The 27080-nt window shown below is 32.6% G+C and overlaps 3 protein-coding genes and 1 pseudogene across 9 annotated transcripts; 2 read left to right on the top strand and 2 right to left on the bottom strand.

Annotated features, from left to right (window-relative positions):
• Positions 1 to 5821: 5821 nt before the first annotated feature.
• LOC126665284 (probable galacturonosyltransferase-like 1) lies at positions 5822 to 6365 on the bottom strand (annotated as a pseudogene).
• Positions 6366 to 6762: 397 nt separating this feature from the next.
• LOC126658622 (pentatricopeptide repeat-containing protein At2g16880) lies at positions 6763 to 14415 on the top strand. 6 transcript variants are annotated; one of them, XM_050352679.2, is made up of 5 exons: positions 6763 to 9233; positions 11193 to 11374; positions 11459 to 11511; positions 11601 to 11678; positions 14054 to 14415. In XM_050352679.2, exon 1 carries the CDS (start codon positions 6812 to 6814, stop codon positions 9137 to 9139), a length of 2328 nt encoding a protein of 775 aa, XP_050208636.1. In that variant the 5' UTR covers positions 6763 to 6811; the 3' UTR covers positions 9140 to 9233; positions 11193 to 11374; positions 11459 to 11511; positions 11601 to 11678; positions 14054 to 14415. The 6 variants fall into 6 exon arrangements, with proteins under 6 accessions (XP_050208636.1, XP_050208635.1, XP_050208633.1 ...); XM_050352678.2 differs by having other exon boundaries at positions 14038 to 14415; XM_050352676.2 differs by lacking the exon at positions 14054 to 14415 and adding an exon at positions 12903 to 13277.
• Positions 14416 to 19948: 5533 nt separating this feature from the next.
• On the top strand, positions 19949 to 23745 carry LOC126678434 (protein RBL). Of its 2 annotated transcripts, none has more exons than XM_050373334.1 (5): positions 19949 to 20065; positions 20139 to 20237; positions 20316 to 21403; positions 21477 to 21735; positions 23379 to 23745. In XM_050373334.1, the coding sequence occupies exons 1-5, from the start codon at positions 20047 to 20049 to the stop codon at positions 23567 to 23569; spliced, it is 1656 nt and encodes a 551-aa protein (XP_050229291.1). In that variant the 5' UTR covers positions 19949 to 20046; the 3' UTR covers positions 23570 to 23745. The 2 variants fall into 2 exon arrangements, with proteins under 2 accessions (XP_050229291.1, XP_050229294.1); XM_050373337.2 differs by having other exon boundaries at positions 21477 to 21759; positions 23379 to 23467.
• A 545-nt stretch (positions 23746 to 24290) lies between these two features.
• LOC126678460 (uncharacterized) lies at positions 24291 to 25287 on the bottom strand. The gene is made up of 3 exons (XM_050373359.1): positions 24977 to 25287; positions 24586 to 24732; positions 24291 to 24495 (listed from the first exon to the last, which is right to left on the bottom strand). Exons 1-3 carry the CDS (start codon positions 25235 to 25237, stop codon positions 24412 to 24414), a joined length of 492 nt encoding a protein of 163 aa, XP_050229316.1. The 5' UTR covers positions 25238 to 25287; the 3' UTR covers positions 24291 to 24411.
• Positions 25288 to 27080: the final 1793 nt, after the last annotated feature.

Here is a 27080-nt window from a genome sequence, read left to right as displayed (position 1 = left end):
TCAAAGTGTAAGCTACTAACGACCGAGCGAGGCCTAAAACGTCATTCTCGCTCTCTCGAGCCTCAAGGAATGCCAAAACCGCTATCTAATTAATCAATCACACCAAGCTCACTCTCGTGTTACAAGGCAAACTAAACCATTATCAAACGATTAATCAATCCGCTCCAAGGTCACCTAGGTTCAAGCCCACTCTCGTGGTGCTCTAAATTCTAGGTTTTCTAACCTAAAAGTCGATCTAATCAACCACCTCTCGGTGTATCAATCAAACTATAATCATTGATTAAGGTAGCTAATCCTAATCAAGCAATGAGTAATAGGGAAGAAACATAAGCATACAACACTAAGAACCAACCAATCAATCAAACCCCTAAGTTATCATACTAACCCCCTAACAAGGGAGATTTAGCTACTCATATTTAGATTAACACAAACAATTAAAGAATAAGAAAAGTAGAACATTAAAGTAAGAAGAATTACCTTGATTAAATAAGTAGAACAAACAACCATAAAGATAATGAAGATTCACAATAAGTAGCTTGTAATAACAATGAAGATCTTGTTCTCATAAAGCAAATAAAACTTGCATTAAGCTCCAACAATGGAGGAAATATAAAAATCTGGAAATTCTATTGAAGAAGAAAAGGACTAAACTTAGGGATTTCTAAAATTAGGAGAAGATTCAAAAGTACACTAATAGAATAAAGTCTAGGGAAATCTTCTTGACCTAAAATAGAGGTAAGGTTCCTTATATAGTACTTACAAAAGAAGGAAAAAGACAAACATTCATTTACACATGTGTTGGGCCCAAAATAGCAAATTAATAAAGCCTTGTTGCATCTTGAAATAAGATTTCCCCATTCCAGCAAGCCCAAGCTCGAATAGAGCTCCTTGGGCTAAATGAGGAGCCCGATTCGAACTGCCATTTTCTGCTTCGGATCTCGATCTTCAAACCTTCGTAACTCGGTGTAGAAATGTCCGATTGAGTCGATTCTTGAACCGTTGGAAAGCGTAGGACGTCTACTTTAACTTTCATGAAGATCACGAGTTCATTTGAGGCTTCTAACTAGTCCAAATTGGTCAATTAGTGCCCAGGAGTCAGCTTTTCAGATTTGCAAATGAGCTTCTGCATCGCTTTTGTCGTCTTTTCCAACTTTTGCACCAAAATGCTTCCGCAATGCTCCTAAGTACCTGAAATACTAAAACACGTAATAAGGCATTCGAAATACCATAAAACCGTGATAAAACGTTAATAAAGCATGCGGAAACGACACTAAAGATAGGAGTAAAATACTCCTATCACTAAACCCCTTGTTTAGGGTTTTTTAATGAAGGGTGATTATTATTAGTTGATTAGGTCTTGATTGGGTATAAGGGTTTGTAGTGATTTGTGTGCTTAATGCCTAAGATAGATTGATCTCCTAATCCTAGGTTAAAAGGTTAATTAATTAGGCAAGAGTCATTTAATAACTCGAAATTAGCAAATCATTTAATTAGGGCTTAATCACGCGAGAGCGGTTTAGGACTTAATTGGTTATAGGTTAGCTTTGTGATTGGATTCAATTGATATAATCGAAATCTAATTATGCGAGAGCGATTTAGATTTCGGTGTATTAATTTAATTACAATTAGCTCTAATTGCGGACTCGAGATAGCGGATTAGGCATTTTAGAAAAACTTGACTCGAACCAAATACTAAATCAACCCCGGTTAGCTAGAACGTTTCAACCCTAATTATCAACCTCTAAGTTTTTCTCTTATTGATTAAATCTTGTGTTATTTAGTGATTGTTTAGTTAATTGTTAATTTAAGTAACGTGTTAATTGTTTGCTTTAGCGTTTAATTATTCGTTAAATTAGTGATTAAATTCCATAGTTGTTAATCTAAATCAATTTAATTGTCGCTTTCCGAATTGAACTTCAAATCCGTATTCATTCACTTTAAACCTCTTGTCCTTGTGGGTTCGACATCCGACTTCCGGATTACTACTAGTTAGCGAGTGAAAATTTTCTAACATTGTTTGGGCGCACAGCTTGGCTGTGCGTTCGCGCAGCACGGCTGTGCTCACGCACAGCCCCAGAAATCGTTTTTCCAGGGCCGCCCCGACGTGTTCCGACACACCCTACACGTATAAAACACTCTCCTTTGTAATTCCCGCATTCTAGTTTTTTCGAAAATACCAAAACTGACATATTTTTGACGAATTCGACACTCATAAAGCATTTAACTTAAAAATAACCAATAACTACCCAATTTTACCATCATCAATCAAATTCTTATTTTTTTATAATGCTTAAGGATGATAGAAAATCCGATTCCGAGAAGATCGATATAAGGAACGTATAATTCGTGCGTCGGACGGCGAATTTCTCGCGATCGCCGTTCTTTTCCTTCGTTGATCTTCTACTCCTTTTCTGGATTCTTATTTGAATCCTACGATTCATATCACCTCCTTTATATATGATGGCTAAAATTCCTCTTCAATCCTTACTTTCTAGATTTGATACAAATATCTCTTTTAACTTATCTTTTATTTCAACGATTACTTAATCGTTTAGATTTATACTTACACGTATTATTTACATCCTATAAATAAACGAATCCAAAAATTAATATTCTTCCGTAAAAAAAATTATAATTCCAATTCTCGAGAATTAACTGGTTATTTACCAATTTGGACTCAAACTTTATTTTCATAACTTTTCTTAATATTTTCCTTGGTCCCCATTCCATCTTTTAATTAGGGTGTTATATCAAACTTCCCGTAGTAATATTCTTGAAACCGTCCTACTAGGTGTTGGGTTTTCTAGGTTCATAACGCAGCGGAATTTCAAAAATTTTAACTAAAACCCAAACCAAGATCCATGTAATTCGAATAAATAGATTAACAACAGAATTATTGCTTACTTGTATGTCGAATTCAACAGCAATGTAGGAAGGAAGGAGGTGGTTCACTTTGGTGATATCTGGCCTCAGATCAGAAACGCCTCCAAAAGAATGCGTCCTCTACGAGTATCCACACGAACAGACCTTAGCCAAAACTAGTGCTTGTGTGCTAGCACTATTGCTTCACAAGCAATTTCGAATTTTAGTGATTTAGTGAATAATGAATTTCGTGATCCTCAAAACTATTCCTTAATGTGTATTTATAGTCATGCAACAACACTAGGATTTGATACAAATTTGAATTTCAATCTCATTGTAATTCTTACAAGTTTATGTTTATCAAAAACTCCTTTTTGATAATCATCCATATATATTAATTATTATATTTATTATCTTCAAAAAATAATAAATTAAGAAAAATACTTATCCTTAATTTCGAATTAATATATATTTATTAATTTATATATATTACGAATTATATATATATATATATATATAATAATTTATCATTTAATCACATTGGGCTTGTACAATCCATAACTGTTTTGTGCCTGTTCTTAGTGTGCGGCCCTGTAGGTTCATATAACGTTGGCAGTAGGTCCGAAATCCCTATTTCAGCCCACAAGTCATAAGTGGCCTCTAGCAAGACATTATGACTACCCAAGTTATACGAATATCGACAATCCGATTTAATCATTTACAATAATATTTTAATCCCTTTGTCTCTCGATATCCAGATTGAATATAAGGCATAGTCCTGTTATCCTTATAATATTCAATCATTAGTTTCTTGACTCTAAGTAGACTGAAAATGATAACTCTTTATCAATTCATTTAGCATGGCCATGCATTTCCTTCAGTCTATCTTCTTCAAGGGACCCATATATATCTTACTCAAATAAATGAGGGACAAATTCCTTCTCAGTCATTCACATTTCTCACATAGTTACTTTCATATCCAATGACAATCTATTCCATTATCCTGTTAAAGATAATGTAAGATTGTATCAAAATATGAAATAGCTATGTAGAAATACATGATGATTTCAAGGTCAAAGGATTATACTAATAGAACTGTAATGAGAATTACTTATGACAGTGATCTATATAGTATTCTCATAGTGGGTCATCCAGTACGTTATTTCTTAAATAGCACCTATGATTTGACTTAATATCTCATATACATGATTAGTAAAACATAATCATCAGTCAACATCATACTAGTCTCAATATTCTATTAAGATTAGGGATAGATGGTATATAATTCTTTTATAAAACCTAAGGGTTCTACAATCAAGTCACATACTTGATGACCTTAGAAAGAATTAACAATTCAAGTATTTTAATCATTAATATAAAATGATAAAAACTGTCAATCAATAAATAACAAAATGATAAAGTCAAAACATGGTCAAACATGGTCAAACATGATTGACTTAGTGCATATCACTAACACTAGTGTCTTATCCACTTTATATAAATCTTTCCGATGTTATCACTCCGGCAACTTAAAACATGACACGTGGTTCAATCGGTTAATTTGAACTTACAGAGAATTACAGAGACAAAAACTTATTGTTGTCAATATTTACTCTATATAATATATGTATATATTTTACACTCTTTATTAGTCTGTATAATTATATAAGTAAGGCTAATAAGATAGTCTACATGTCAATGTTGGGAAATATGGTCGGATCCGTGGTTATCTAGTAGTCAGACCCAAGGTGGTTGTTGTCAGATACATGATGGTTGGTAGTGTAAATTCAAGGGAAAAGGTGCAAAAATAACCCCAATGTTTCGCCCGTGTCTCACTTGAGCCATTAATGTTTTTTCGGTCTCAAAAAATGATCCTAACGTTATAAAAGGAGAACAATTATACCCTTGGATTAACGGAAACTTATTGCCACGTTAAGTTTTCTTATGTGGCAACTAAAAATATATAAACAAAAAACAAAAAATGCCACATCATCCTTTTATCTCTCAAGTGAAACATCCCTTTCGCCACATCCCTGTTTGCTTCACCATCTTCAATATCTGGATATTGAATCTTTACATGTTTACCTGATGAATATAGAAAATCAAAACCAAGAGAATTCTAGAAAAATTCATGAATTATTACTCACTACTAAAATGCTGCTTTTTAGCGACGGATTTTTCCGTCGCTAAAAAGCAGAAATCCGTCGGGAAATTTCCCGACGGATTTGCCGACGGACTGAATCCGTCGGCAAATGTGGCGTCGCTAATTATATTAGCGACGCCACAAAAAATCCATCGCCATTTAGCGACGGAAGTATCCGTCGCTAAATGGCGCATGGCCGTCGCCAAACGCGTCGCCAAACGACGCGTTTGGCGACGAGCCACGACAGATTTGGTGACGGACACAATCCGTCGCCAAATGCATTATTAGAACAACGTTTTCATGTTTAGCGACGGATATAATCCGTCGCTAAACGTAATTATTCCGTCGCCAAAATGACTAATTCTGGGCTAAATTTTTTTTCCCGGATTTTTAATTTAATACAAATCCTGTTTAAATACACAAATTGCAGAAAATACAAACAACACAGAAAATACAAAAGCATATAATATATATATATATATATATATATATATATATAACGTACGATACATGAAAATCGTATACAAAAAACGTCCCTACACTACTGCAGTACTACAAATCTGTGACGTCGAGACTTTATTATCATTTACACTCTTTAGTAGAGTACTCTACAAGAAACAAACTCTCTTCCGTCGAGGCTTTAGGATCCGTAATCACCAACTTCCCGCTGATACACATCATGTTGCCATCTCCGGAAGCGTTATTGCCGGCAGCCGGAATCTCCACGTGTTTGTATCGTGATCCTTCTCTAATAAATATCTTCACCGCCATCTCCAACTCTGAGGACGGTAATCTTTGTCACCGCGAGCTTAGTAGAATCTTAGTTATCTCCGCCGAGCCCGTGTTGATTCCATTTATGATCAACCAGAACAATTTTTCCGGAGAACACTAGCAAAAATGGCGGCAGTGAACCCAGTTTATAAATTCTCAATTCTTTTTTGTAATTCCACCATCCTTCGATCTTCGTTGTATAATCAACTTCTCTCAATCTATCAAGATCGATCACCATAACTCCAGTGTTAAAGTAGCAAGCTTTTCTGTCGGTGAATGAATGTGAGTGATAAAGATGGATTGGACCAGAAAGCTGGTGTGAAATAAGAAGTGAAATTCACGTTGCAGTATTCATGAAGAGCTGCAATAACTGAGTTTTCACCTAGTGGAGTGGCGACGAGTTTGGCAATGTCGTCGACGAGAACAAGGTCGGAGTCGAGGTAAATGACTCGAACGTACGCATAATGAGAGGATTCCCTTGTTTATTCTGGATTTAATTTATGAAAAAAAAACATTGAAGATGATGATTAATACGTGTTGCAGCGGAAGGGATGAGTTTTACTTGAGATGTAAAAGAATGACATGGCATTTTCTGTTTCTTCTTTATTCTCTTTTAATTGCCACGTCAGGGAACTTAACGTTGTAATAAGTTCCTGTTAATTGAAGGGTCTAAATGTTCTCTTTTTATAACGTGAGGGTCATTTTTGAGACCGAAAAAACATTAATGGCCCAAGTGAGACACGGGCGAAACATTGAGATCATTTTTGTACCTTTTCCCTAAATTCAATGTAAATTTAATGTAAACTTAAAATAAATAAATAAAAATAATTTTTACTTGACTAATTATAAATTTATAATTAACTTAAATAATTAAAAATAACTTTTTAGTTGGTTGATTAAAATTTAAAATCGATTTAATATAATTAAAATAGTTTTTCAGAATTTAATAACAATAAAAGTAAACTTTAAAACGCCATCGTTAGAGGTCATCATCATCATCCTCAGTTTTCCCCTGCAAGCTGAATTGTAAAGAAAATGGAAGCATGGAAACCTAATGAAATATCAACCCTAGAATCGAAACTAACACACATTCTTACATCATCAGAAGAAGAACCATTACAGCTGCAGAAACTCCAACCCTACATTCCCCATTTCTCCCAAAACCCTAATCTCCTAATCTCAATTCTCTCATCAAAATCCCTCTTCAACAAGCCCAACACTCTGCTCTCCTTCTTCAAATGGTCACAGCTGCACCTCTCTCAATCAATTTCACCACTCCCTTTACTTTCCCTGCTCTCTCCGCTTCTCTGTCATCATAAATTCTCCGACGCCAAATCCCTCCTCACCGCATTTATCGCGGCCGATAAAACCCATATGCTCCACCTCCACCTCCTTAATTTGCCGGTTAACAAGATTAGGTCGTTGAAACTCGTTCTGGATACCTCGATTGGCGCTTACGTGGCGTGCCGTTTGCCCCACCATGCTGCTCAGATTTTTAATAGAATGAAAAGGTTGAATCTTAAGCCCAATTTGCTTACTTGTAACACTCTTATTAATGCTTTGGTTAGATGCCCTTCTAAGCATTCTATTCTCTTGTCTAGAGCTGTTTTTAGTGATGCTATTAAGTTGGATGTTGAGGTTAATACTAATACTTTTAATATTTTGATTTATGGGTGTTGTGTTGAGGGTAAGTTTAAGGAGGGTCTCGGGTTGATCGGGAAAATGCGGGAATTTGGTTGTTTTCCTGATAATGTATCTTATAATACGATCTTGGATTTTTTGTGTAAGAAAGGGAAGTTGAATGAGGCTAGGGATTTGTTGATAGATATGAAAAATGATAGGTTATTGCCAAATCGCTATACTTTTAATATTTTGGTTTCGGGGTACTGTAAGTTAGGTTGGTTCAAGGAGGCTGCTCAGATTCTTAACTTAATGACGCAGACTAATGTGTTGCCCGATGTTTATACTTATAATATGTTGATTGCTGGGTTTTGTAGAGATGGTAGGATTGATGAGGCGTTTAGGTTGAGAGATCAGATGGAGAGTTTAAAGTTGTTACCTGATGTTGTTACGTATAATACTTTGATTAATGGATGCTTTGAGTGTAATAATAGCTTAAAGAGTTTTGAATTGATTGGTGAGATGGAAGGGAAGGGAGTGAAGCCGAATGTCGTTACACATAATATAGTGGTTAATTGGTATGTGAAGGAAGGGAAGATGGATGATGCAGGACGTGAACTTAGAAAGATGGATGAAAATGGATTTTCACCTGATTGTGTTACATATAACACTTTAATTAGTGGATATTGTAAAGCTGGAAATCTAGATGATGCATTCAGGACAATGGATGAAATGGGAAGGAAAGGTTTGAAAATGAATAGTGTAACTCTTAATACAATTCTTCATATTCTTTGCCAAGAGAAGAAACTTGATGAAGCATGCAAGTTGCTCAATAGTGCTAGTAAGCGTGGATATTTTGTGGATGAGGTCAGCTATGGAACTTTGATAATGGGATATTTTAGAGATGAAAAGTCAGCTAAAGCAATGAAGCTTTGGGATGAGATGAAGGAGAAAGAGATTCTTCCAAGCACCGCCACATATAACACTGTTATTACAGGGTTATGCCAATCAGGGAAAACTGACCTATCAGTTGATATGTTGAATGAACTTCTAGGGAATGGCTTGGTTCCTGATGAAATCACATACAATACAATCATTCATGGCTACTGCCGGGAGGGGCAAGTTGAGAAAGCATTTCATTTTTATAATGAAATGGTTGAGAATTCATTTAAACCCGATGTGTTCACTTGTAACATTCTTCTTCGTGGGCTTTGCAAAGAGGGCATGCTTGATAAGGCTCTTAAACTGTTCAACACATGGATTTTGAAGGGGAAATCTATTGATGCAGTTACTTACAACACATTGATATCAAGTCTTTCCAAAGAAGGCAGATTTGAGGAGGCATTTGATCTTCTTGCAGAGATGGAGGAAAAGAAGCTAGGGCCTGATTCTTACACTTTTAATATTATTCTTGGTACACTTGCTGATGCAGGTAGGACAAAAGAGGCTGAAGAGTTTATCTCAAAGTTTATGGAACAGGAAAAATTGCAGGAAACCACCATATTGTTAGATGAACAGAAAAATGTCAATACCAGTGAAACTCATCAAGAATCTGATCCAAAATCTAATGAATTTTCAGAACAGATCAATGAGCTGTGTGCTCAAGGGAAATACAAGGATGCAATGCGTATGTTTCAAGAATCAACACAGGAGGGCATCGTGTTACATAAATCTACGTATATTAGTTTGATTGAAGGACTTATTATGAGACGAAAAAGCATCTCAAAAGCCTCTTTATCGTAGTAAAGCCTTCTTGGGCTGTTATTAACAGTGCAAAAGTGGAGGCTCGTCAACATCTCTACTGTTTGGGAATTCAAATCAATTATACACTGGTCAGGTTATATCCTCTCCTAATCTATTATATGTATTTTTGATTGGTTATCATACTGATAAATTCAGAGAAAATACCATGATATTTGGTTCATGTGGTAACAGGATTGTATTTAGATGTTGGCATGTCTAGTGTTGTTTTTCTAGCTGATAATTGACCTATGTTTTAATCTTTTGAATCCTTTAGCATGTTTGTTGTGAATTCATGTGTCCGTATTAACATAGTTTTTATTTTCGGCAAGTCGACAGGTTGGTTGCTTTTGAATTCATTTAGTTGGCTTTTTCTGAGCAGATTTTGCTGACAATTTCTCAGAATCATTTCCACAAGTTGTCTAGTCCGGAATATATCACTTGCAAGGATTGAACTGTATTTAATTCTTGCAAAATCATGTTACTTCCTGATTTAATTACTTTTAAGATGGCTTGCTCTTTTGTTAAACTTTTCTTGTCCGGAATATATCACTTGCAAGGATTGAATTGTATTTAATTCTTGCAAAATCATGTTACTTCCTGATTTAATTGCTTTTAAGATGGCTTGCTCTTTTGTTAAAATTTGGAAGAGTTGAATTCTAGAAATTGCAACCTTGTTAATCATGAAAGACGAACAATATAATTACTCCATCCGTCTCAAAATAACCATCCACTTTGCATTTTCACATACACAATTAATATTCTAAACTTTTACAGATTCATCTTCATTTTTTCTATTATACCCTTATTAAACACTACGACTAATTAATTCACTTCCTTGGGATAATGATAATAAATATTGGACTCTAAATAAGGGAAATATAGGAAGATTAACATTAAAAAGTTGCGATTTACTAGAAATGAGCAAGTATTTGGGGAAAAAAAGAGAGGAAAGTGGACAATTTTTTGGGACGGAGCATTGTTTTAGCAGAAAGTACAGAAACCTTTCGAGTTTTTAGAAAGAGCACATAAGTCATTTTAGCTATTTTCTTGCCATTTGGGCCCTCAGCGTTTTTAAATAGTATAAATAAACCCCATCAATTGAAAAAATCCACCGAAATAACTAAAAATGTTGAGGGGCTAAGTGGTAAAGAAATAAACTAAACGGGTTTGTGTTTTTTTTTCTTCGAAAAACTGTAATGTTTTTTTGCACCGTATAAAAACATCGAGGGCCCGAGTGGCAAAAAAATAAGTAAAACGGCTTATGTGCTTTTTAAAAAAATACTTAGCGGAGTTTGTTATACCTTTGGCCTATTATTTTTATGGATGAATGAAATGCATTTACGCCTTTGATTTTATGGAAATTCTGTTTAATAGAATGCATTGTTTTATTTGTTATAGGGATTCAATAAGTCCATATGCCTTGTGCTGTTATGGCAATTTTTTTTGGTTTTTGTGAATCAGTTAAAAATAGATACTACTTCTACTTATCTTATTATTGTAGCAGACCATTTTGTTAGAGGTCAATATTATGATGTCTGTAACATTGATGTTATCTTTACGTGGCCTATCATCATCTTATGATGTTTTGTTGAAAGGCATGAACTAGAATTTAGTGTCATTTTGTTACAGGCAAATATGAGGCAAAGTTCGCATCTACCATAGTCTTTCTTTCTAATGGTAAGATGACCGGCATAATTTAACTGGAACCACAATTTCTGGGAAAGACATGTGGGCAGTCATATAGTGAATTATTAGCTGGCTATGTAAAATGCTAGTGACATGTAGAAAATACAATTTTTACATAATTATTTGCTAAATTTAGATATCACTTTATTTTTAGAATGTTGCTTTAATTTTTGATGTACATTCTGCCTATCTGTGACCACTATTTCAGTTATTTAAGGATTGTGCTGTCATAATCAATGCTCTTGTGAAAAGAATACTAAATTCAGTGTTATAGTCATGTTTAATTTGTGTCACTTTATAGATAGGGAAATGTGTATCTTGGAGAGCGTTTTATTGTTTTCAACTAATATTATTTTCAACAATGCAGTTTTATACCGGTGAAGATGATTTCGCTATTGCATGAGCAATTCTGATGTCAGCACGCTTGGAAAATGATTACACGAGAGATGCGAATTGTCGAATAGATGAGGTAAAGAGAGAAGTGGAATCCACAAAGCATGAACTTACCAAATCTGATCTGATCCAACTCATCACATATATATTGCCAACGTAAGTTGTACCAATTTTCCTTGTTCTGCAGAGCAATATAGTTTCTTGACCCAATATAGTTGAAATGGCCTTCATATTTTTTAGGATTTAGGAAGCGGCTTGTCTTGGTCAAGTCCGATAAGGGCCACTAGAGTAAGGTAGTAGCAGTTTTATTCGTATTGTTATGTTTGTCTCTGTTTCTATTGATTTTTGTGGATGTATGAATTCTTACATGAATTTGATTCAGGTGCTAGATGAAAGTGAAGAGTTCTATAGAGTACAGCGTGGAATTCCCCTGCAAGGGATGTTTCGAGATATTTTCACGGTAATAAACTCTTGTAGTGATAACTCTTTCTATCAGTTTAGACTTTACACAATAACTGAATATCCCTAAGCTTTGTATGTCATATTAATGGCATGCAGGATATCTTAAGAGGATTTATTAGTGCATTTTACATTGAGAATTTTCTATTATAAACTAGTATATAATTTTTGAATTATATATTATTAATATAATGAAATAAATTTTTTTTCAATAATTTTCATTTTTTACAATTTTTATGTAATAAAATTAGGGTGATGCTATTTTCGTAGCCATAATTGATATGTACAAAGTACTAATATTTTGTATTTTGTCAAAATAGCGTTTCTGGAAATACTGTCTACCATTTACTGCCCTAAAAATATTGCCACCCTTAAATTATTGCAAACAACACTATCAAGTATCAAATTATATATGCTTCATTTTATTATATAAAATTAATATTGTTTTGTCAATATATAGCTTAATTATATACAATGGAATTTTATTTTGTTATATAGCCATTTCAGTTGGAGGTCATGATTTGCCCACAAAAAATCATCATACAAGGACTTAATGATTACCTTAAGATCCCTTTAATTATGATTAGGCTAACATAATCTAAATTTTCAGCTAGGCGAACAATTTCTTTTTATATACTTTGATTTAGGTTGTTAACATCTATGATATTTTCGGCGCCACCCTTGATTAGAATCATCAAATATAATATATGCCAAATTTCTCAAAATGCCATATTTAGCATGTTTTGCATTTTGAGCTACCAATTATAGCTATTTTTCAAATTTAAATAAAAAGAATGAAAGCCATACCACATATGAAATTATTTTTTATTCACATTTGTTGACTTGTGTGTTTTCAGAATTTGTGCTGGAGAATTGATCTTAAATCGATTACTATAACTAATTTTTGATTTTAAATCATCATGTAAGCGTTTTTGACTTCCTCAAAAATACTCAAATGCTATGGTAAGAACGAAAAGCTTGAAATTAAATAAAAATTTGATTTTGTTAATTTTTCTGAATGTACTTAAGTATTGAATACAAAAGCTTAATAAAATTGTAGTAATTGAAACCAAGTACAAAAGCTTAAAGAAAATTCAAGTGTTTAAACTAAGAATAAGTAGAGTAAATGCAAGAGAATTTGCTTAAGTGTTTTTGTCTGAATTGTTTGCTGCTAATTGTTGGTCTCTGGTTCAATAACGGTTTTTTTCTTACTTGCACGTTCTAGGAGCTGCTTCTCTTCTTCACGTTCAACATCCGTTAATGATTTTGAATCCATATCGTCCAGCTCTTGTGTTTGGAATTATCTCCTTTTTATTATATATCACATTTTTATTTTAGTGCAAGGTTAACATATTTCAAGGACATTCAAGTCTATTATTCTGCCAGTAAGCTAAGCATATTTTCTTAAGGGAACGTTCCGAGATAGAATACTTATTATCTTTTGCTATATCCGACTGTTAACTCTATTATTTTTATTTATGTCCTTTAATTCCTCATTGAGTTTCATTCAGGTGGGGAATTGTTAGAAAATATTGAATAAGGGTTTAAAAATTACATGATTATCTATCATTTTGATCATTAATTGGAATGAGACTCACTATCTGAAAGTGTCGGGTCTTAATGATTTTGTGTTTCGACTGTGGGTAGATAAAACTATGTATTTGTACGCTCAAAATGGTTAATAGAGAAACGAGAATTGATGCTCAAAAGGTCACTCAGTTTAAAATGTTGAAAAGAAATTTCGATTTTCCATATTGATTTGGTATCACAATTCCAACGGTGTTTATAATGATTTACGCCTTTTCTTAGTTGTAAGAAAGTGAACCGAATGGTGCAAATCAACCGCATGAACATGTGTGCCCGAATATACTACGGATGTAGAGGAAGCTAATTTTTGCGTTTTTATTTATCTTTTCAAACTTTGTAACACCTAAAATGAATGGTGTAGCATCTTTATTAACTTTAATTTTTTTTGCAATTCCCCCCCTTCAATTTTCTCTTTTAAATCAAATTTAGTTCTGGCTTCGCCCCTAAAAGCGTGTGATACGCATATGAATCAAATTAATTCCCTTCGTATTTCTTATTTTTAATTCAATTTTATTATTGAATATTAATTCTACTCATTTATATATCTTGGCCAAAGGGGACCATAAATAAAATGAGCAGAACTCTTTCCGGAAATGGAAACATAAGGTATAGTCATGATCTCATTTTAATATTAAAAAGAAAGAGATTATGCAAAGAATTATGTAAACATAAAGTAAACTTTCTTAAACTCACTTCTTGAAATTACACATTTACATTTCTTTACATTTTGATATGCAAATTCTTCATATAATTACATGTTTTACTGATTAAAGGATGCCTCAATACTAGTTCTAAGGATGATCCACATTATGCTGCTGATCTGAAACGTAGTGAAGAAGGCCTTCGCCTGCTTGTTTACCATGAACGTAAGATGGCGACTCAGACACCCCACCAAACGCTATAATTAACACCAAGAAGACAGCGGTCGAGGCGAAAAGCGGCCAAAAATATGCAAGAATTGTGAGAAACCGAGGAGCTGCATATAAAATCAATGAAATTACAAGTGAAGCAATGATTGCTATACAAAAAGAATATTTGTGTTGGATAATCTTTTCTGGGATATCCATATGTTTGGTATTAGAATTTAGGAGAGAGAGGTTGAGAATTACAAATGTTTATGTTTATGAACATTTAAGGACATGATTGTCTCATAAATAATGCTTAAAACTAGTAGTTTGCCTTTCATTGTGTACTTAATTGTCAAAATGGAGATTCCTTTTCTTTCTACAAAGCACAAACAGTTCTCCCCTAATAATTTTCGTCGTTTATGATTACATTGATGCCCTTTTCGGGTAATAAAGGGATGGATCGGAAGTCTGATAACAGTACGTAACTGTTGCGTTATGTCATTCGTATAATAAATATCATGTAAAAATATTAATAATAAAAAAATTAGATGATAATTAGAAAAATTTCTATCACAAATGTTTATTGATTTATTATAAAAATAACATGACACAATGAGATAAATATTCAGTATTTAGATAAGTCTAGCATAGTGATTATATTTAATGTCCATGATGGTTTGTAGGCAGATTAGTCATTATAGAAAAGTTAAAAATTGTGTTTGGCATATGTTCTTTGTCCATTTCCTACATTAGTCGGTTGCTTTATCTTAAGGCCATCTTGTCATGGAAATTAAAAGAATAGTACTTGGAAAAAGCATTCTCACTTATTTTAATTTCTTTTAGCTCTTTATATTAGTGAGTTTTAATCATGATTAAATGTAAATTAAATTATAGATTCTAGCATAATTTGTATTTAAAATATTAATTTAAATTTGATAAAATTAATTATCAATTTTAATGTTTTAATAAATGAGAATATTAAATTATTTTCGTTAAATAAATACCAAATCTTTCATGAAAGTTTCATAAAAATTCAGATCTTTCAATTTTATCTAATTTGTTTTGAAACGCATGATTTTGTTTTAATAAATTCAAATTATGTAATTTTGCTCATATGGTGTATACATGGTGCTAATGTGGTAATGCCACATATCAACACCACAAAAGAAAAATTGTATAGTTCATAATAGGACAAACTGGATAAAATTGAAAAATTTAAACTTTTGTAAAATTTTCATTAAATGTTTGACATTTTGATAATAATAGTAATAAATTCATAAAATTTTAAAATATAAATTATAATTAGTTAATAATTTTTTTTTTAAAATTTACACTCTCAAAATTAAAAAATACTATTTATTTTAAACGATGTTATTTTATGAATTTTTTATTATTGTTGATCTATCTAGTTATTTGAGTTGTTTTTAATTGACTTTCTGAATTTAAGAATTTGGTTGAAATGGTTTAAAGTTTGAGAGTGTAAATATTTTTTATAAAATATCCAAAGACATGTTTGCACTTTTTATCTAAAAATTGTCATGGTGGCAAATAGGTGGCCTGCCATGTCAACGCCATGTCAGCTCAGGCGTGAGCCTTTTAATGGATGGATATTTTTGAAATAAAAACATGTGTTTTAGAACAATATAGATACTTTTGAAATATTTGGACACAAGTAGGATTTTCAGTAAATGTTTTACCTTAAATAAAAATAGTAAACAAAACCGACAGTTCTATTGATTAATTATAAACAGATTGTTTTAGATTTTTGTAGCTCTTCTTTGCAGTTGCAGCAAAAGCAAGACCTATCATTATCACATTGCTTGCGATCTATAACTCATGTTTCACTTGTTTATCTTTGACCTACTCGATTGGGACAGAGAAAAATGACAGATTTGATGAATGAATTTGCATCAAAAATATTGTTTTGCAGTTTAAATTTGATTTGCAGTTAATTAAAAGGCTTTTGTTTAAATATAGAGAAAAAGATTAAGAAAAATAGGAAAAATACTCTCTTTTTGAAAATAATATGATTTCCTACCCCAATAAGGAAAATATAAAGAAAATATCTCATCATTTTAATATATTTATTTTTTTACTTTAAGACATGTTTATATTATAATTATACCTACTCCTTATTATTATTTTACTCTAATCATATTTATTTTACTCTAAGTAACACCTGTCATTTTTCTTTTTCTTTTTCTCTTTCCTTCTCTCCTTCTTCTTTCTTTTTCTTCTTCTCTGGTTCATTTTTCTTCACCATTTTCTTTTTCTTTTATTTATTTCTTTTTCTCTTCTCTATTTTTATTCCTTTTTCTTCGTTGTTTCTCTGTCGCCCCGCCATCGTTTCGTCGTCCTTTCATATTTGATTTTAGCGATTTTTTCCTTAATTCGTGGTGATAAATACGATTTATTTCAATTTTCAAATTTAAATACATTAATCTTGAATTTTTTCAACTTTAGATCTAAAAATCTGCATAAGAAACAATGTTATGATGAAAATAATGAGTTTCTGCACAAAAAAATGATTTTTGCAAAAAAAATAGCATCTGATTATCATATAATTATTCACTGCATTATCATATCATTATCATAAAACTGAAGAGAAATTATTTTTTTTTATAAAAAAAAAGTCTGATTATCATATGATTATCACGTTGTTATCATAACATTATTATATAACACAGCAATATGATAACAAGATGATAATGAAGTATGATAAGGTTATGATAATTGGATGATAACGTACGTGAAAATATAATTACAAAAAAATTCATGATACCAGAGATAATCAGATGATAATTAAATAATGCAGTTATGATAATAGTATGATAATATGATATCTATATGAAAAAGATACATAAAAATTATGATAACGAGATGATAATGTCAGGATAATAGTATGATAAGATTCTTATTGATAATAAAATAATAATAGTATGATAATATGATACTTGCTTGAAAAAAAATTATAGAAAAATTATGATAACAATATGCTACATATGATACTAATAATGGCATGATAATAAGATGACAATGCAATATGATAAATTGATAATTATATGGTAAGGTGAAATTGTAATAATCATATGATAATGTAATACTGTGATAATCATATGATAATATGATACTAGACAATAATGAAGTATGATAAGATTATGATAATTGGATGATAACGTACGTGAAAATATAATTACAAAACAAGTCATGATATCAGTGATAACCAGATGATAATTAAATAATAAAGTTATGATAATATGATACCTATATAGAAAAATTACATAAAAATTATGATAACTAGATGATAATGAAGTATGATAAGGTTATGATAATTGGATGATAACGTACGTGAAAATATAATTACAAAAAAATCATGATATCAGTGATAACCAGATGATGATTAAATAATAAAGTTATAATAATAGTATGATAATATGATACATCCATGGAAAAATATTACATAAAAGTTATGATAACGAGATGATAATGTAAATTATGATAAGATTCTTATTGATAATAAAATGATAATAGTATGATAATATGATACTTGCGTGAAAAAAAATTACAAAACAATTATGATAATGAGATGATAACAATCTGCTACATACGATACTGATAATGGCATGATAATAAAATTAAAATGCAATATGATACATTGATAATTACATTTTAGACGAAGCTGTGATAATCATATGATAAGGTGATACAGTGATAATCATATGATAATAATGCGATACTGTGATTTTATCTTATATTATCCAGTAGTATGATTACATTATCATATAATAATCTGCTATATATAATACTCGTAATGACATGATAATAAGATGGAAAATGGAAATAAAATAGATTCTTGACATTCATTTAATTTTCTGATAAGCTTACTTTAAAATTTAATATTCATAAAAAATGAAAATGAAATTTGTAATCTCCAGTTAATTTAAAGAACAAAAAAAATTGAATGAATAAAAGAGAATTGAATGAACAAAAACAAAATTGAATGAAAAATTGTTCAGCATAATTATGGAAGACCTAAAAAAAATTGATAGAATAAAAAAAAATTGAATGTAAAGTGAATTAACAAAAGAGAAGTGAATGGAAAATGGTTCTGCATAATATTGTAGAAGACCTGGGCGCGCACGCAGAAAAAGAAAGAGAGAGAGAGAGAAAGAGAAAAAGAGAGAGAGAGAGAGAGCATGTGTCATGTGCGTGTCATAGTAAAATAATAAATATTCAAATCTAAAGAGTAAAATCACAAAAAAGCCAAAACACTGATGTATTTTTGTTATCTTTTCCGTGTTGAGATATAAAGTCCTATTATTTTCTTATTTTAGGTAAATTTCAAATTTTTTCAAAGAGATTGTGCAAACAAAGTTCGGCCAATGATCTCTAGCTCAGTTGGTTAAGAGTGAGGCATCAAGTCTCAAGGGGCGTGGTTTCGAATCCCCTTGTGGACAAAGAAGATGAAGATTATTGAAGATTTATGGAGAAGGCTACAAGCGTTAGAAGCGACGGATGCGGCATCGTCCCGCCACAATAGCGAGTCCCGTAAAGCGATGTATTCAACGTAACACGGCGTGGATGGCGTGAATGGCGCATAATTTGTATATATTTGTAATGCGTAGATGTAGTTAGTTTAAATTAATCTATCTCTGTTAAAAAAAAAAAACAAAGTTCAGGTGTTTGATTTCTTCCCAAATAAATATAAGATCAATTTAGGAATAAAAATATTAAACAAAAAAAATTGATTGTTTTGATGAATAAAACGAAGAATCTGTTAAAAAAATGTCCAAGTTTTAAAAACTGCTCTGATCTTGTCCAAAATTTACCCTAAAAATATAGCCATTTTATGTTATTATGCTAATTAAAAATAGGAGCATTAGAAAAACAAATTATAACATTTCACCTTTTAGCAATATAAGCATAACGTTTAAAACGTTACGAAACCTCTCCCAATTTGTTGGACCGTAGGTGCGATGATTTACTTCACGGGCGAGTTCTCTGGTTCAAGTCCAGGATGGCCTAGCTGCGCCAAAGAAAAGAATAGAAGAAGCATCTGACTGCTTCATGCATGCTCCACTTGACTCGGGGGGATATAGCTCAGTTGGTAGAGCTCCGCTTTTGCAATTGGGTCGTTGCGATTACGGGTTGGATGTCGAATTGTCCAGGCGCTCTATCCTACTTATTATATTCAAAATATACAATGATGGAAAAGTATCTCGAGGTTTCACCGCTTTGAAAGAAGAAGTTCCAAAATATTGCAAAAATTCAGCGCGATTTTTCTCTAAAAAAAACGCGGCTTTCTAGCCATTAGGATAGAAAAGTAGATCGTTCAACAATCAAGGGTTGCCTTTCGTTCACTTACAAAACAGAGGAGAAGAGCACCTTTGGTATTACTCTTATTTCACACAATCCAGAAACTTCCATAACGTTGGCGTGATTCGGTTTGAGCCCACAGCACTTCGGTCTATAGGGATGTCCCCCATGGTTTTGATTTTACGATAGACCATGATCCCCTCAACTTTTCAATTTTTGTATTTTGTAGTCCAAACTTTCTTCTGGCAATTATTTGCATATGTGACAACCATATTATTGAGCGTAATAAATGCAAACATTTTAAAATTTTACCAATAAAATCTCAACTTTTCACAAAATGCAAAATTAAAATATTAACAAAAATAAAAGTAAAATCATACCCGTTTGATTCCCAACAAAGAGAACGAAAGGACTTGAAAAATTTCCACACAGGAGAACGCTAAAACAGCACAAGCTAAACGACGCCGTTCTACCTGGGAACGAAATAAGCGAATGAAAAAACCAGTTCATTCTCAAAAGCAAAAAAAAAGAAAACAGTTGGTAAATTAAAAGTTCTTTCAAAACCCTAATAAGTTATGGCAATTCTGCAGTAGCTGCGACAACCTTGAAGAACACACAATGAACGCATCAATAATCGGTCAGTTATTTTTTGATTTTCGTTTGTTTTCAATGTCTTGTGTTCAAAAAATTAATGTGGTTGTGTCATAAAGATCCATTGCAAGGAGATTTTCCAGAGGTAATAGAGGAGTATCTGGAGCATGGTGTCATGAAATGTATCGCCTTCAATCGTCGCGGAACTCTTCTAGCCGGTCAGTCTGCATTTACATTCATGCTCTATTTTCTGTATGATTACTGATTTTAGTTTAAAAATGTGTTTCCTCATTCAGCTGGATGTTCCGACGGAAGTTGCGTTATATGGGATTTTGAGACCCGGGGAATTGTTAAAGAGCTTCGGGATAGAGACTGTGTTGCCTCATTAACAAGTGTTTGCTGGTCTAGATGTGGTCGTCGCATTCTTGTCTCGTCTGCTGATAAGTCGTTGATTCTTTGGGATGTTATGAGTGGCGAGAAGATTACGCGTATTGTTCTAGCGCAGACGTGCCTGTTAGCTCGCCTTTATCCCGGTTCCTCTGCTCCATCTACCTGCTTGGCATGCCTGCTTTCGTCTGCTCCTGTCATTGTTGACTTTAATACGGGTACTACGACTGTGCTTCCAGTTACGATACCTGATATGGAGAATGGACTTGCCCCGCCGTTACGCAACAAATCTTCAGATGGAAGTCCGCCTTTAACTCCAACTGCTGCCTGCTTTAACAAGCGTGGAGATCTGGTTTATGTGGGGAATTCCAAAGGGGAAATACTTGTAATAGATCATAAAAGCAGTCAAATTCATGGTATGGTTACCGTTCCTGGTGGTGCTGTGATTAAGAACATAGTATTTAGCAGAAATGGGCAGTATCTGCTTACCAATTCGAATGACCGGACCCTCAGAATCTACGAAAATCTTCTGCCTCTTAAAGATGGCCATACTGCTCTAGAAGACATGAGCAGGACCATTGATGAGGTTGATGCTGTCGAAAAGATAAAGACTGTTGGATCGAAGTGCTTATCACTGTTCCGAGAATTTCAGGATACTATCACTAAGATGCACTGGAAAGCACCTTGTTTCAGTGGCGATGGAGAATGGGTAATTGGCGGTTGTGCGAGCAAAGGAGAGCACAAAATCTACATATGGGATAGAGCTGGATATCTTGTGAAGATCCTTGAAGGTCCAAAGGAAGCAGTCATAGATTTAGCATGGCATCCTGTTCATCCTATTGTAGTTTCTGTTTCATTGACTGGTTTGGTGTATATATGGGCAAAGGATTACACTGAGAACTGGAGTGCATTTGCACCAGATTTTAAAGAGCTAGAAGAAAATGAAGAGTACGTGGAGCGAGAAGATGAATTTGATTTGGTTCCTGAAACTGAAAAGGTGGAACTAAATACATTGCTTAAAAATTTGTTTCGTTAATTTATAAAATTCTGAAAATTTTGTATTCTTGCAGGTGAAAGAATCAGGTGTTAATGAAGACGACGAAGTTGATATTGTCACAGTTGACAAAGATGCTTTCAGTGATTCAGACATGTCTCAAGAAGAACTGTGCTTCTTGCCGGCAATTCCTTGTCCTGACGTCCCTGAACAGCAGGATAAGTGTGTGGGAAGTTCTTCAAAGTTGATAGACAGTAATCATTCTGTATCTCCTCTTTCAGAAGGGGCAGGACAAAATGGAATAGCAATAAACCATGCATCGAGTCCACTGGAAGGTAACATCAACTATCATTTTTAAGGTTTGGAAGTGCATTAGTTTCTTGTTTGCCATAAATGGCCTAAACCCTTGAGATAATCGTTAGCCACACCAATACCATAATATGGGATCCATAAATCGTTGTCGCAAACATCCAAGCTAAACTACTGGCCTTATCAGCAGTCAAATATTGTATGAAAGCTCCTAGAAAATCCCTAGTAAACTAAATAACTAATCACCTTGTCAGCAGTCAAAATCTGTAATTAATTTGAAAATTTGTAGAAGTATCAGAATTATCAATTTAACAAAAAAAGAAATATAATCTTCCTCTGGATCTTGGAGAAAGAAAAGGAAAATATAACTAGAAAAAACATTTATTATTTAGTAATCCTCTACTTTTGCGTTCTGTTCTAAACTTCAACTGCATAATTGTTTCGACCAAAAAGAGTTGAGGAATACTCTGAAGTTCTAAACTTCAACTGCCATGTTAGAGTTGCAGTAAATACTCAGAATTCAACTTTCTAGAAGCAAATGTGAGAGGACATTATTTTATAACTACTCAAGTAAACAAAACTCTAACCAGAAGCTGACTATCTTATTCTTTGTGCTCATAGGTGCATGAATGGATAATCCCATCCTTAACATATGTAATAACTTTTTTACTACAACAGTCGCAAATATGTTATTTTGTTGAAATTTATTGTCATGTCACCACCTACCACTGTTGGTGTGAACCCTGAGCACCATGCTTCCTAATTAGATTTGATTGCTTCAAATATTTGTTTTGTTTCTTGCTGGTCGAATCCATCCTGGTAATCAACATCATTACACATTTTGCAAGATAGATTTATGTTTTAGTAGGATATAATTAGAATTTAGCTTCTCTTCCCATAAGTTAGCTAAAGAGCTTAATTTGTATTCCTATTCTATATTGGTTTAAGGTGATACTCCCACTTCCAATTTACCGTACATCATAGGCCTTTACGTTTGAGATTTGCACAATAGGTCTAGTTTGTTTTGGAAGTTTATTTATGAGTATCATTTTGTTATTTTATAGCCTATTTGTGTTTTCAATGTTTGTTTGCTTATAGGTATGTTCTTAAAAATGTTGATCCATCTGAAATTGCAACAATGATTTTGAATTTGTGGACAATTGTTTCGTACATTATAGTTCTCTGATTCACGATAATGTTTAAAATGTTATTGTATGTTAAAGAATTCCACCAACAAGCAATTTGCTTACCTACATTTAATGCTTTGTTAGTCGCTATCTCATTTGTACTGACGAGTGACCACTGCTGATATGTTCTTTGTTATAGTCGAAGTATTTGTTCTTTTGACCGGATATATTAATTATCAAGTGGCATTGTTGAGTAAAAATTCTTAGTTTACATGTACAACTTGCACAGAAAATAGAACCATAGTTTAATCAATTGTTTTCCTTTACAACTTTTTCTGCATTTAGTTACAACACTACTACATATAATTATGTCTAATTTATAAATGTAAAAAAGTAATTTACATCAGATTAGTAAATGACGAAATCAGCCCACATTAATAACACTAACTATAAGCCTATACTCATAGCTACACTCTGAATATTCTAGCATTATATTTGTCTAAAGAAGCGACTAATTCTTATGTGGCTGTGATTATTGACAGAGGACACGGGAGGAACGCGTGTGAAAAGAAAACGCAAGCCTTCTGAAAAGGGGTTAGAGATGCAGGCGGAGAAGGTGAGGAAACCCTTTAAGACATTGAAATCTTCTGGTAGAATCTCAAAAGTAAAAAGTAAATGTGCTGAGTTAGATATTAGTAATGGTTTATCTGGAGATGATGTTTCTGATGAATAGCATTAGATTGATGTCTTGTATCTGACTGGACAACATGACATTATTTGGTAGCATAGCGCAGGCATATGATGATATAGGTAATCTGATTTGCACAAAAGTAGACAAGGTTGGTGTTGTACCATACAAATGCTAATAGACGGAAATTGAAAGTCAATATTGAGGAAGATTTGTGAAAATATTAGGATTTTTTTTTATTTTTTTGTGAAATTAACATAGCAATTTTTGTATTAATTCGGAACAAAAGCAGTTTCAGTGTAAGATTAAGAGTAAACATGTAGATATGACAAAGAAAAAGTAGTCTATGCTACAAATATAAGTGACTTAGTCGCATATATCTTACGACTTATAAAAAGGTGAATCATATGACTATGTTGGAGTTGAATATAAGGTTGGTTTTTTAACAATTTTTTATCTCATGATCTAGCAGATTGCTGTCTAACGTTTATACTATTTAGGTAATAACCTATTAGTTATAAAACTCGGTTAGTGTAAATTAACCACATTTACTGATATTGTTATAGAATAAAACTTGCAACCTTTTATCATTTACACATCTCAGTTAGATTATTTTTTTCCCAACAATATCTCATTTACATTTGAAACATTCAAGAAAGTACAAAAAAAAAGTTACAAGAAAAAGAAAAGGATAATAAAATGAAAACCAGACCAAACAACGTATATATATAATATTATATATATACTCAATATATAATATATTCATGCATGCGTAAATTAAAGATTGCCATAATTGATGTAGGAAAAAGAACAAAGATTCCATGTTTATAACATGCCATTTTCATTTATTCAATTGACAACTAAAATACTTATTATGCCTCTCATCTTCACAATGTCTCCTTAGCTTTTCCCATGGTTTGGTCACAGAGTCCATTGTTAGTCAAATAAACTTCAACTCCGTTCTGTCTTATCTGATCATATCATATCATTGAAAATAAAAATAAAATCATTTAATAAATTTTATTACAAAATAGAGTAAATTAAATTAAAGAAAAACTTACAGAGGTCCTTAAGTCTTTGTGGGAGGAGTCGAACACAACCTGATGAGGGTTGGTCCAAGATAGATAAAACGTATCACTTCCTATAGTGTGGCCGCCTACTTTAAATTCATATGAATCCTTGCACCATTTGCTTTCTGCTTCCCAAGTCTATTCACACAAATCCCCAACTTATTTTTTAAATAAGATTTAAGAATATAAAGCAGAGTTTAATAATTCACACACACAAAGTTCGAGCTCAGTTCGTTTAGAATACGAACGAACATGAACCGAGCTCTTAGCCGAACACCGAACTGCTCGCGAACGGCTTGGTTCATTTACACGCCTAGGCGTTTATAGCCTTAAATGAACAAATTAGAAAAAAAACATGTAAACGAAATAATGTTAATAATACCGAAATGACGATGTAACCAAGGCCATGATCTCTATTATATGATACATAACCATTGGTGTCGTGAAAACATGCGCCGTGCCAAGTTTGAGTACTGTAGGGATATAAAGTTGCTACACGAGTATGTTCTCCATTACAACCGCTAACGTTGTTACGTTTGGTGTATGACATTAAAGACTGTTCGCCGCCCATATTTCGCACTGCATCTCCGCTAAACAATGTCGATACAAAGAAAAAAATGGCGATGGATGAAGATAGAGCCATGACTGTATTTTAAGACAAAGTTGAGGATTCTGATAATGGAAAAATGTATTGTACATAAGAAGAAGATGTCCTATCAAAATTAAATAAACAAATGTAGTGCATGCAATTAGATGAAGCTCTATTTCTTACACATATATTTCCTTACATCAGACGGCCCCTTAATTACGTGTAATTTGTTTGAGTAGCAACGTGTATGTATGTAGCAACGATGTGCATCAAGTTTTTGTTTCCAAAGTTGGACAAGTGACACTCATTAGAAAGCTAGGTGGGTTTTCATCATAGAAATAGATATATATATATATATATATATATATATATATATATATATATATATATATATATATATAACATCGAAAACGAAATATTAGAGAAAAACTATCTCTATAAAATTTATCCATGGCCTAGCAATCTAAATACATTCCACATTTTTAATTTTTATTCTTTTATATTCTAATTTTTTTATATAAATAATAAGTATATTAGCACCGTCGCAAGATGTGATAGGTAAAATCAGGAGCTATAAAAAATCCAATGAAATTATGATCGGAATAAAAAATTTAAACTCCTAAAAACATAATTACCACTATACTGAAAAGAAAGATTGTGATATCTATAATGAAGCACACCCTTAACTGTACAAATAAAAAGTAAATCTTTGTAGTTCGAATCTGTTTTCTGAAAGATTTTTTTATTCCCAACTTTTTAAAGTTTCTAAACACCGAAGAATAAGATTGTACTCCATAACTTCCTGAATTTAATTTTGACAAGTGAAATCCATTTAGAATAAAGGCTTTCAATATCCGGAGGAGCCGACCAGCCCGTAACCTGAAGAATTCTAAAAAATAGCACCAAAAAATCTAAGAAATACTACAATACAAAGCAATATGAACGCCCGTTTCCTTGTCGCTGCATATAGCACACCACTGCTGATTTTGAGATAGCAAGCCTCGCTGAGAAAGAAGCGAGTTTCGAAGTGATTAGCTCCTTATGTAAAAGCCAAATGAAGAATTGTAATCTTGGCGGAATCTGCTGCTTCCATAGCCCACGTAAAAAACTATTTTCTATAGCTGAACTGTCAAGTTTCATTTTGCAAAAACACACAGCCTTGAAACTGAGCTCGTCCCTGCCCCAAGATGTTCGATCAGACCTGTCCTGGACAGTACGAGTCCTACTAAAAATATACAGTTGAAAATCGGCATTACGATTAGTTAAATCACAAAGGCGAATGTCTTGTTGCAAAGACAGATTATAAAATTAATTATGAGAAATTGTTAGAGATAAATCTTGTCCCTCAAATCACAAATCCTTTCAAAAAAAATACCCTCTCCATTTCCAACCTTAAAATGCAAATTTTCACAAAACAAATTCCAAATCTCAGAATTATTAACACACATCTTATAAACGCCCTGCCACATTGTCGATAAATTGCTATTATTCTCTCTTGAAAGATCATGCCAAGAACTTAACTTAGAGTTCTCTCGAACAACTAAGACCATATTGTCTTTATTTAAAATTTACCATTTAATGTTATTAGCCTAAAAAGTAAATTACTCATAACATTTAATAAGGGCATGATAAAAAAATGAAGATAAAGTTGTGAAAAATTAGAGCATTAATTGTGTTTCTTAAACTGTGTGAAAAGAAAAAAGTGCACTACTGTTTTAGGACGGAAAGAGTATTATTTCCATATCAATAATTAATATGGAAATATTCATTTCCATTGATATCATCATTAATAAGGAAATATTTATTTCCATTGATATCATGATCAATATAGAAATAGTCTTAATTATTATTTTTCATTAATATCATAATTGATATGGAATTATTCTTACATTTTTCC

Source organism: Mercurialis annua, linkage group LG1-X (genome assembly GCF_937616625.2).
Source record: "Mercurialis annua linkage group LG1-X, ddMerAnnu1.2, whole genome shotgun sequence".
Lineage (NCBI taxonomy): Eukaryota > Viridiplantae > Streptophyta > Magnoliopsida > Malpighiales > Euphorbiaceae > Mercurialis > Mercurialis annua.
Note: the sequence above shows the minus strand (reverse complement) of the source record. Positions and strands in the feature narration are given on the sequence as shown.